Source organism: Micrasema longulum, unplaced genomic scaffold (assembly GCF_059751315.1).
Source record: "Micrasema longulum isolate JH-2025_06_02 unplaced genomic scaffold, ASM5975131v1 h1tg000919l, whole genome shotgun sequence".
In the NCBI taxonomy this organism is placed as follows: domain Eukaryota; kingdom Metazoa; phylum Arthropoda; class Insecta; order Trichoptera; family Brachycentridae; genus Micrasema; species Micrasema longulum.
In genome coordinates, this window is record NW_028278110.1 from 75,606 (window position 1) to 88,045 (window position 12,440).

The window sequence follows — 12,440 nt, forward strand, 5'->3', positions numbered from 1 at the left end:
TTTATTATATTAGGTTATTTTTGTTTTGTATTATTATGAAAGCTGAGAGCCTAGAGCAGTTTTCAAAGTTATCCAAAAACAATGAAATTGCCTTTTTATATTTTTAATTCAAAGTTGAAAATTCAAGTCTGACTTGCTCAAACGTAAATTCTCAATTTTAGGTCAAAACTTTTGGAGGTTCCATTGATCTTACGAAGTTGATTATTTTATGCGTGAAAGCACAATTTAAACTAAATAAGGTGCAAAAAAAATATTTCAAAAAAAACCTTCCACAAATTAAAAAAATAATAATTAAAACCGATCCGGTCAAAATTTTTCAAAAACCAATTAAAAAATCATAACTAGAAAACTATGCAATATCGCAGAACATACATTGGGGTGGTTCGAATACCCCTTAACATGAGGCACCTACATTTTTTCCTTTGGACGTCACTTCTCCGGCCACCTGTATATTATACCTTTTACAAAAGTTCACATTCCAATTGGGTACTTATGGTAATCATTATATTTATTATTATATACATCTTTTTCATTTGTTATATTTAACATAATTTAAATTATTGTCTTAAATAAAAACAATGTTGTTGGTGTATGCCCATGTGTCCTAGACTAATAATACACAAATAAATTGTCAATATATTTTGTACATACTGTTAGTTTACCCTATAAAATAAATACAATTATAAAGTATCCACTTCCATCTCTTGCAGTTTTGATATTTTTTCGTGGTAATAAAACAGAAAAATTCATTTGAATGTAAAATAGACCTTTTATTATTAAGATATTTACTTACAGATGAAAAAGACCTTTATAAAAACACAATATTATTTGACGGAGACTAAGTTGGTTGGCTTGCGGTGTTAGGTCGCGCTGTACGATGATATAAAAGGCCCCAACAGTTGGCAGTGGCTAACTGACTGAGGCTTAACGTGAAGCTGCCGTGACGTTCACTCGATAACGGTAATCTCTTCCTTAATAAAGAATTCAATCATCTCTTCTTCGACGTTCTTCGTATCTGAGTCCAACTCATCTGTGTCAACATCTGGAATATAAAGAAGTCATTGAGAAACAATAATAATTACGGGGAACGTGGAAGTTCGTTTTTTAAAAGTTTATTAATTGAACAGAAATTACTCCATCTGTGAGTTACTCCACAAGTTCTCTACGGTGAGTTCTGCCGATTGGTGAATTGGCTTCCTGTAAACCGGAAATCTATCACAACACTATCATTGGTTGATGCATAAGAACTCGTGACGTCATTCAAGGTAGTTTATTTTTTACTAAAACCATTTTCATTGATTTTTTCATGCATTAATCTCAAGCACACTTATCAATGTTTTTTTTTTTTTTTAATATTTCATGTGTACAAAAATTAATATATTTGCATGAAAATTTGAAGTATCTTCGTCGGTAACCTATAATGGAACATGTTTAGAAGAAAAAATTGTATGCATATTCTGCTTTTCATACAGAAAACTTAATTTCACTTAGTAGATAAAATTGAAGATAAATTATAACTTCCCATTGCAGTAGGGGCCATGGCCTGCTGAGGTGCAAAAATAAATAAATAAGCATAAATGCGGATCATTTTTCTTTCACTGCATAAAATGATAATCCACTTACAATTTCTCAGCTCCAATCTCCTAGGTTTCTGGTCCTCCCACTCCTTGAGTTTGGAGGCACGGTACTCCTCGAACTTCGTCATGAGCTCAGCCCTCTTGGCCACCAGCTCCTTGGAGGCCTTGGTAAGGCGCAGCCGGTCCTTGGACTCGAACTGGGCAGAGTACTTCTTCAGGTTCTTCTGGATCTCCTTCTGCTGCACGGCCGACAGGAGGGAGGGTGGGCGAGGGCGCCACAAGAACTGGGTGAAATTCTCCTTGGCAACCCTAAAACAAAAGAATTTCTTCAAAATCGATAGGTGTTTCAACAGAGATGAAGAAACCATTTGGGAAGCTAGGCATTTACATTTCATTAACACATTAATGTTGTTATTCTATCTATGTGTTTTATGGACATTTATTTTAGCCGCCATTTTTGTGTTTTAGCTGTTATTTTAAAGACGGTTTATTGTGTTTTACAGATATTTATTATTTATGAAAATGATGAAAAAAAAGTTGCGATAAAAAATTGGTTTAAACATCGTTCCATAATTTTTTTACTACCCTCCACTAGTACATTTTTAATGATTCCTTAATAAATGTAATTTAGGGGTTTTACCATAATACAATTTTAAAAATGGTTATCTCACCTTCTCAATATTTTGCCCTGGAAGGACCACATGTAGTAGCCACAATCCATCTTGCACTTCAGGGCTGACACTCCGGTAACTACATATCTTCCTGTGGGGTCCCACTCGATCACGGACATCTGCGCAAATATTAATATATAACATTAATACACAAGATTATCTTGATACATTTAAACAAGAAACGCATCACAGATAACATACCATCAGACTTAACTGAGATTATAAACTGTAAATCTGCATTTCTAACAATTTAGAGACACATGATGTGACAAATACATAGTATTACTCAAAAGGCTGCCTTACCACGGTAGATTAAAAGCACTAGGACTTACATCATTGGAAGAACGACGGAAGAGAGGGGACTTAATAGAAACTTACTCAAGAATTACTTTGACTGCCCCCTGCATGAATATATCGATTAAATCCAAATAAACACAAATTTACAGGGTCATAACTGGAAACTATCGTCCCCAATTCCGACCTCAATCCCAAGAAAAACTTCCTTTCCAGCAGGGCAGTTTCAGACTGGAATAAATTGCCAAGTCCATTCCATTTCAGTCAACCAGTTCAAAAATGATTTTTTGAAGGAAGAAGAATGCAGACAAAAAGCTGTACACGAGATATAGGCGCATCGGCAAAGGCTGCCTGCCAAAAACGAATAATAACAACTTTTTTTTAAATATCAAAAACATTTTTGACTGGACTTGAACTAACTAAGAATTACTCGCGTTGCTATTTATATTATAAAATATTGTATGAAAGAAACAGAAGAATGAAAGGAGAGAGAAAGAGGACAATGAGAATTGTAAAGGAAATATTTTTAAAAGAGGACTCGAAGTTAAATTTCATTGATTATTTATTATAAGGAGTTTTTGGTTAGTGGCTTTACTTATTTCTAACCACTCTAAATTGTCTAAATGAAGACCATTTTTATTCATATGTATACTGTTACTCATTGTTAAACTGATGTTTGAAAAAAAATGCACCACATTATTTTCAAACTGTGTGAAACGGGAGTCCGGTGTAAAATAATTGAAAACTAAATCAATTTGATCCTAGTCAGTAAACAATTCACTTCCCTTTTTTCCTCAATCCAATTGGTTGTTAAAAAAAATTTCACGCAAAAAATAAGCTTTAACAGAACAGCAGCTATATATTACCTGGTAATGATCTACAATGTTCATGACTGTGAAATCATAAGTATCCAAGAACTCCAAGGCCCCTCCGGTGAGTCCGAGATTGGCTAGCACAATGAACTGTCCCGATGGCGCCCAGAACAGATGATTGTATGTCTTCTTCTCAAACTTCTTCTGCAGAGTCGGCGCTTGCCCGGCATTGACTCCGTAGAAACTAATGCAGACGTTGGACATTTCCCCGTGGATGATGGCAAACTTGGAACCGACGGGCTCCCACGCAAAGGCGTAAATTGACTCTTTAATTTCAACAGAATCTACGGGAATCTCCTTCTCTCTCATGTGGAAGATTTCAAAGTTGAAATACAATCCAGAGTACTTGACTTCCGACTTGTCTTTTCGTATCTTGGAGTACCGGTCTACTTTGACGCAGAGATAGTCTCCGCTCTTCTGCCAATGGATTTTACAATCGGCGACATTGAATAAATTCTTTGATCTAGTTTCCAAGCGGCTGGGTATTTCCAGCAGGGTTACCCTCGCAGGTACATCTTTGTCCTCGGCCACCCAGTACGCGAGAATGTTATCTGTCGGAGACCAGCTGAAATCTCTGTGAAAAAAAAAAATATTTATAATAAAATCAGCAGATGCAGCAGATACTTTTTATTAACTGTTATATTGAAACATTTATTGTGAATATTTGATACATCCATGGACTCGTTTCATAAAACATAATACGAATTAAAAAAAATAAATCCACACAATGTCAATCTACAAAAGTATTATTCATATGTTATTCTTTATAGTATTCTATATTTAATGACAGGCGTGTGCAGAAAATTTCCAAACTGATCAAATAAATCAATAGATTTATCGTATACGCAAAGGTGACGTTTACATTCATTAGATTTTTTTTTAAACATGAATAAAAAAACAATTTATTGTATAATATGAGAAATGTTGGATAATTCAAACAGTATGGTTAAATTTAAAAGCATTTTCCTGGTATTTGCATATTTTTTAAACTTTAAATTAAAAATTCCAATTCAACGCACAAGAAAGAAAGCAAATGGAAGACAGCCGATGAGGAACTACATCTCTGCGGGAAATTGGATACAAAAAATGTTTTCTCACGCACCATTAAAAATTAGAGCATTAAATTGTACTGCAAAGTTTCTTGAAAATGTACTTAAAAAAATAATAAAAACTAACCACTCGGGCATGGTAAGCAAACACGTTAACCACTATACCACAAGGTGGATATTATTAATATGGATAAATTGAGACACACCTGATGCCTTGCACTTTGATGGACTTCTTGTCTAGCAGCCCAAAACCTGGCGTAGAGTACACAGAGAGTATGTCGGGACCCATACACGCGAAGAACTTGTCGTCCTTACTCCAGCGGAACTGCGGCCACAAGTTGTAGTCCTCGGGGTGGGGGAAACTACGCTTCTCTTGGCCAGTTCTGCAGAACAAAAATATTTGGTAAATTTCCTAGATAAGTGAAAATTGAATAAAAGATTTACTGTTAAAAGTTAATGTCCACTGTCCATTGAGAAACTAAGCAAAGATACAATATTTTTAAAATATAAATAATGGATAATGGAGGTGGATAGAAGTAAAATAAATTGTGTCAATCGGCCAAACGCATTTTGATTTCTCTACTTAATTTGAAGTACTTAGGTAAATGTACAGCTTTAATTATTAATAATATTTATTTATTTTATTAGGTAAACAAACAGTATGTACACATATATTGCCAATTTCTTTGAATATTAGTGTAAGAAACTCGTGCACACACCAAAAAAATTGTTTACACTTAATACAATAATTTTAATTATGTTCAATATAATAAATGTAAAAGAAACGAGATGAAAAAATATTTATATAAAAATAATGTTAAATGTCTGCTTCTCTCAAAATTTCTATAATTTTTTATCTAAATTTACATACATTGTCACAAAAAATATCAGCCTCGGTAAATATATTGTTATATTGGTCGCATATTCTAGGTATTGTAGATTGTTAAAAATAGTTTGTTGACGCGTTTTCAGTGTAAAACAAAAGATTTTGTCTTGTCGGTCTAGATGGCACACGGAATGGAAGTCTTTCTAGTAGGTTTGGAGAATCAATTTTATTATTTATTAATTTGAATAAAAGTAACTGGTCCAAACTGGTCTGGTTAAAAAAAAAATATTAATTAAAATATAAATCAAATATCTGAAGAAAGACTGAAGATGTACAGAGTTTCAAAACAATATTATAGTTTTGATATTTTAGTTTTTAATGTAAACTTAGGCATACATATTTTGTATTTCTTTTGTTATATTAGATTATGTAATCTATATTTGCCACTATTTTGGGATATTAAAATTTTTGTTTCTTTGCCCAGGTGTTTTATATTTTGTTTTATTGTTTGTTTTTTTTGGCTAAACGTTGAATAAATATACACAAATATACGTAAAGTTTCATTATGTTCTGAATAGTAAATCGTACTATTTATTTTTTATTTTCTTCTTTATCCTTGTATTTCTTTTCCTAATTTATTATGTTTATTTTTTTATTTTTTATGTTTTAAAAAAGAGCACAGGAAAAAAAAATACGACTAGTTCAAAAAAGTCCAAAAACCGGGAGAAGACATTAATAGGATTGATATTACAAAAGGACCTGGTCCGAGGAAAGTCAGTTGTACCTGATATCCCATATGATGATTTTCTTATCCTCGGGCCTGTCGTTGCTGGCGCAGCAGGTGACGAGGTAGTTTTCACACGGGGAGAAGCTGATGAAGCGCGCATAAGGGTGCGAGAACTTCTGGAACTGGGAGAACTTGGGGCCAGCCCACAGAGCTACTCCCCTCCAGTGGAAGGTGGCCAGGTATGTTCCTAGCGGAGACCACGTCGCAAACGTCTCTGTCCATTCCTAAACAGATAGCGGAAAAAATACATTAGTAAAATTAATTTAAGCTAAAAAAATACGTATGCCGTAAAAAATGTATACTTGTCGCTAATTAAATTAGATAATAACAATGATTTGAGTGGGCACTTATTGACTCTGTATGTAGTTCTGCTAATACGATATGCACAGAAAAGTATCGGCGATACTGATCCCAATATGATGGTGAATTTAGAAGATAGTGTAAGCTGTAAATAAGACACAAACGAAGTTGCTTACATAAATTTAATTGACTAAACAGAAAAAAAGTGAAATATTATTTTTTATTGTCAATTGAATTTAAAGAGTGCATATACATACATCATTTGATGAGAACACTTACAAATTGTGTAATATTTCTTAACAGAAGTTTAAAAAATATGTGTTAAATAAACTTTTAAGTTTAATCTGACAAAAATGAGCTCTTTGCAACGATCATTGTATTTTTTTTGTCAGTTGTGACCCTATTTTTATTTCTTACAATAAGGAAGGCCAGCCCTATGGGAAATCTGATTTAAAAAAATAAATCTGAGGCAAAAATTAGAGTATTAAATTGTACTGTAAAAATGACATCACTATGTAATTCTTATTGATAAGATAGTTGTGATAGGTTCACGGTAAGTCAACTGACTAATAAGCAGAACTGACCGAAAAGAGGGGGAAGAGAACTTAAGATGACATAAGTGGAATAATTTCAAAAACTTGAAAAAATCATAGCGCAGATAATACGACGCATAAATTATGTTGGTTTACTTTAATAGCCTATTAACAAATAAAAAAATAAATAAAAACCACTGAACTTCCTCATTTATAAAACAGGGAGCCATATTTTGTTCATTTTTAATATTCCATTTTATTTAACTCATTCCGGAGAAAAAAATTACATTAGTATCTCGAAAATCGAAAAATGCAACTAGCCCGTTTTAGCCATGTACCCTTCATTTGCTAAAAAATATTTAAATTAATAACAACAAGATGCTTTATTTATTCTAGAATCCATAAAACTTGATTCGTTTAAACAGCGCAATATACTAAATAATAGTCACACTACACAGCGCAAAAAAAAAGTAACACAGGGTATAAATATCGCCAATATGTTGATATCGGATGCATCCCTAATTTTAAATACAGCCAAATCGGTTAAAATTGTGGTAAATATTGAATTATTTTATAGAAATATTGACCAAATAGTTAATGCTCTAAATAAATTCAATGTGTTTTCTTCTTTATTTTTTTCTAAAACAAAATTCCTGAACCTAACATTAACTGTAATAGAAATTGCCTTACAGGTCGGTCCTGAAGAGTAATAGGTTCCGGATGGCAATTCTGCCAGATCTGGAGGGACACTCCAGTGCCGATACCGATGCAGAATTGGTCGTACGCATCGGGCTCCGTCAAGTAATACTGGAGGTCTGACTGGACGCTGTAAGCCTGGGGTGCCGGGGGCTCCCATTCTTTAGGTATCGACGAATACCTTATGGAAATAAACATCAATATTGTGAAACAATACAAAGATACTTTATTAAATACACGAAATATATTGTCGGTCACCGACATCTCAAAATCTTGTTTTCAGATAGATAGAGAACCAAAATTTTTCCTGCATGAATTATCTTACGAGTGAAAGCTAGGATTACATACCAAAATAAGAGTTTGGCATTTCATCTTCCTATTTCAAACCCACGAGAAAATAGCAATGGCAGAAGAACTAACACTTTGTAAATTTCGGGAAAAGGTTTAGCGTGCACATCAAAAATAATTTTTCTTTATGCTTTATTAATAGGACTTTAGCCAAAATCATCAGTTACTTTGTAATAATAATAATGGTGAACATGAACATACTTTAAACAACCATCTCAAGCACGCTTATCATTAAAAGTGTATTTTTAGACTCTCATTTACAATTGATGTATTATTTTGTCAGTTGTGCGGTGGAGCTCCGATGAACGATGTGCGTTCATTACATGGTGAATATATTTTAAACCAGGGAGAACTAACGGTTCAGTTTGATAACTATAGATGGGGCTACATTCAAGGCCCACTGAAGGAATGCGAGCCTGTGTTTCGAAGCTTCCCGGTCAAGTTTTGATAAAAATTGGCGACTCGAAATTAAAGAAAATAATATATTCATGAATATCGACCAGCCAATTTTTATCTAAACTCAACGGGACAGCATCATAAACTACCGCATTCCCCAGATGATGTGACTAGGCGAACATCAAATGATATGTAATCGATATCCACGGATGTTGTACAAACAAATATGCAAAAAAAACAACAACACTGCACATGAAAATAACAGTGGCACAACAAAAAAAAAAAGTCATATTTACAGGAGAGCAGCAACACACACCCGCACTACTAAACTGACATTAATTTGCAACAGCTCAACATAAGGTTCACACATTTGTGCCATCTACTTAAAAATGTTTTCAGAAATAACAATGGCATAATGATCATTCCGCCACTTTCATTTCTTGAATTTGATTTAAAAATTAAAAAGTAAAACATTGACATTTTTGCTTTACAGGCCACATTATTTCTTTTGGGAATTATGCCATTGATTGTGCGCATGGAAAATATATTTAGCAACATTTCTGCATATTTAACTCAACAATGACAATTTTGGACTTATGGCATTATTATAACTCCGGTGCGACACCCCATTATTTGAATTCTACGCTGAATTATCATGGTCATCGTTTTTCAAGTTTGAAAATGAATATTATTCTAGTAGAAATTCTCAAGTGTGCTTAAATTACTTGTCAGTCACAACTTTGTTTTGTATTTATTACATAATTAGAATAGGCACAATCTCAGTTTTTTTTTAAATACTTTTATAATACATCGTTAAACGTTGACTTAAATATTATAGCATGGTTTATAAAGGAAAAACAAATCTATAAATACAAAATTTGACAACATAACCATGTGAGATATTATAAATGGATTTAAGTATCTGATATTAAAATTAGTACTTACTTCTTAAAATCAGTAAATAAATTAAGTAGAAGCGTATGGTATTTATCCAACTTTACATTGTTTGATGCTTTAACAGCCTCTTGAGCGTGCACCGGGTCGGAATATTCCAAAAAGATATACCCCGCCGTCTCTTCAGAACCCGGCTTAGTGGGATAAAAAGTATTCACTATTGTTCCGAACTTTCCGAAGATTTTGTTGATCACAGTCTGCAACTTGGGCAGACGGTCGGGGCCAACTTGCGGCAGACCGTCCACTACAATAACACTCTCCACGCCATCCGTCTCCTTCGGTTTTGTTTCTATTAAATCGCCGAGGAGCTCTGCAAGAATTTTTAGGTTAAATGACACATCAGCTTAATTTAGCACAACCACTTCACAATATTATAAACCTATATATTTTGATATGGAACAACCCCTTGAATCTCGCCGGTTAAAACACCCGAACAGATATTTATGAAGGCATGACGAGAGCAAATAAGAGATAACTGTAACGCTTCCTGTCAAAAGACAAATGTGTCGCCGTACCTTCGTCGTCAATATCGTCGACGTACCCCTCGGGATCACTAAAATCTGGTTCCTCATCGTAGTTGATTTCTGCTGGCTCATTTTCTGCAGGCTGGTTTGCCTTATCATCACTTTTTTTCTTAGCCATTTCGATGAGAAAACGTGGAGCGCCGCAAGCTTGCCATATGTCTGCTCGAAAGAAAGATGGCGGTCGCGGCAACTTTCCTTATGTTGGTAATTTCTTGTTCGGTAATGTACGCAATTTCAAATTGTTCCATTATGCTCTGTAAATGTTAAATAGTACTTACCCCCCCACGTAACCAATGAAGGCATGCGCCAAAACCCGCCAATTTTTAAAAGTTTATGAAAGTAACGGAAAAAATTAACAATCTGCTACATTTTTTGCAGCGTATTTTTTTATTAATATGAACTCTGCTCGAGAATAATGAGTTAAATATAAACTCCCTAAATTAAATTCCTATTCTATTATTTAAGCATTTTAAAATAATTTTTAATGCTTAATTATCCTCTTTGTTTCCCTACTAATAACATGATAAAAATACAACAAATGGTGTTGAGAGAGTAGCAAGAAGATTGTTAGCTGATTTATTGTATAATATTGAATCTGTCAGAGAGAAATAAAATATCGCTTAAAATCATCAACATTTAGTAAAATCTAAGTTCTAAGAAGGCTGTTTTTTTTTTATAAATATATTTTTGTCCACTTTTCTTATTTATTATTTATTCTACTTATTCCACCGGGTCTTTAGTAAATAATTATTTTACTTATTTACTAAATTTTTAGCTTAGGCTTTATTTCTGGCAAGTCAGGGCACGAGTCATTAAATACAAAAACAAAATAACAGATATACTCTAAATAATAATTATTTTATTACATTGTTCAAATCAATTTAGTTTAGACACGTATATTCTGCTGCATAACATTTATTCTCCTCTACGAATGCGAATCGTGGCACCTCACTAGGGCCCAAAACAGCAAAACAGCAGAGTTCTGAGATTAGTTGTCTCTGAATAATTTTGGGTATGTGGTGGTTTCCCTTAGTGAGGAATGGTGTAATAAGAGAACGGACGCAGCAAACTCCGGTGACAACTGTCGTCAAGCGGAGGCGATACGGTTGGCTAGGCCATATACTGCGGATGCCTCCTGAGTCTTAAACACACTTTTCTACTTTACAAGGCATCAGATTCTTGACGTCCTGGACGTCCACTGCTGACTGTTCGTCGGCAATTTATGTCAGAACTTCGGGACGAGAACCTGACTTGGGAGGACGCAAAGGGTTGGCAGCCGATAGAGTTGCATGGAGGCTCCTTGTGGATACCAAATGCTTCAACTTCGGAGCGGACATGGAATTATGATAATATTCTCCTCTTTAACCACCACACCTACTCCTAATATTTATTTTCATACCTAATATAATTTTGACAATATTCTTATGTCACTATAGTATGACATATTACAGTCATTATAATATTAAGATTAAGTCATCAAATGATTCACGTCAATATTAAGTATGTATTTATTTTTAAAGGGGATAAACAGTGTATTTACCTCACCTACCTATCTAACTAAATTAGAATATCACAATTTACATTCCAATGACGCTTTAACCTTTTAAATGCCGCCAGAGAGTTTTCAGAAACAATAAAAGCTTTAGAAAATACTTGCGAAAATGAATAAAATCATTAAAAAATACTTTACTTCCTTTGACGTGAAATGTTGAGCGTGTGTACACGCTTTTTAGTATGACCGGCTCTCATACAAACTCAGTGTTAATCCGAGAACTGAATCTTTAAAAATGTATCCAAATTGTAGGTTTAAAAAATGTTTGGTGAAGTAAGGATAAAAACAAACAGAAACTAATCGCTCGCCGTACAAGTGTACATAATATACCTAAATTTTTACCGGAGTACTATGTATTTGTTACGTTTTTCCATGTTTGTATTGCATCCTCATAATAACAATATCAAAGATTGCATATATTCATCATCAAAGCCTGTATTACAATAGGAAGCTTACAGAGTTATCTTCAATAGGGAAATACCACTTTAAAAAAATAAAAAAAAAACTAGTAAAGATCTATGAAATACTGTCTAGTAAAAAAATCTGATTATTAGTAGCATAAAAATATTTTTAAATTTGTAATTTTGAATTCCCGCAAAAACGGTCATTCCATTGGTCACGCCCCTAATACGTCACGATTCGTGTTTATTTGTTCCTGGTCGTTGAAATTTGTTTAGAACATTATCACAAATCTTGACGTCACAACAACCAAGGCCAAACCCACCGCGTTTTTCTTGCAAAGTTTTTTTATTTCTTTTTTTTTACATTTATGTATGAAAACGTTTCTCCACAACATCCATATTGATTTTGAAAATACAATTAATTGTTCTAAATTCATTTCATATATTTTGTTATCGGTATTCGAAGTATGTGATTTTTCCCTATTGTCTAAAGTACGAATGAGTATTTTTGTATGAAATTTTTTAATATCTTTGTTCGTAACATTTTGAAATCAAACATGTTTCTAAAAATAATCTTACAAATATCAAAATTTTCCTACAGATAATTCGATTTTACTTTATAGACAGTTGAAGATAACTCTATTTACTTCCCATTGTAGT

The 12,440-nt window shown here is 33.5% G+C and overlaps 1 protein-coding gene across 1 annotated transcript; it reads right to left on the bottom strand.

Moving 5' to 3' along the window:
• Positions 1 to 749: 749 nt before the first annotated feature.
• eIF3b (eukaryotic translation initiation factor 3 subunit b) lies at positions 750 to 9,997 on the bottom strand. The gene is made up of 9 exons (XM_088231788.1): positions 9,819 to 9,997; positions 9,295 to 9,613; positions 7,600 to 7,786; positions 6,074 to 6,300; positions 4,670 to 4,846; positions 3,409 to 3,988; positions 2,249 to 2,367; positions 1,624 to 1,886; positions 750 to 1,042 (listed from the first exon to the last, which is right to left on the bottom strand). The coding sequence occupies exons 1-9, from the start codon at positions 9,943 to 9,945 to the stop codon at positions 948 to 950; spliced, it is 2,094 nt and encodes a 697-aa protein (XP_088087914.1). The 5' UTR covers positions 9,946 to 9,997; the 3' UTR covers positions 750 to 947.
• Positions 9,998 to 12,440: the final 2,443 nt, after the last annotated feature.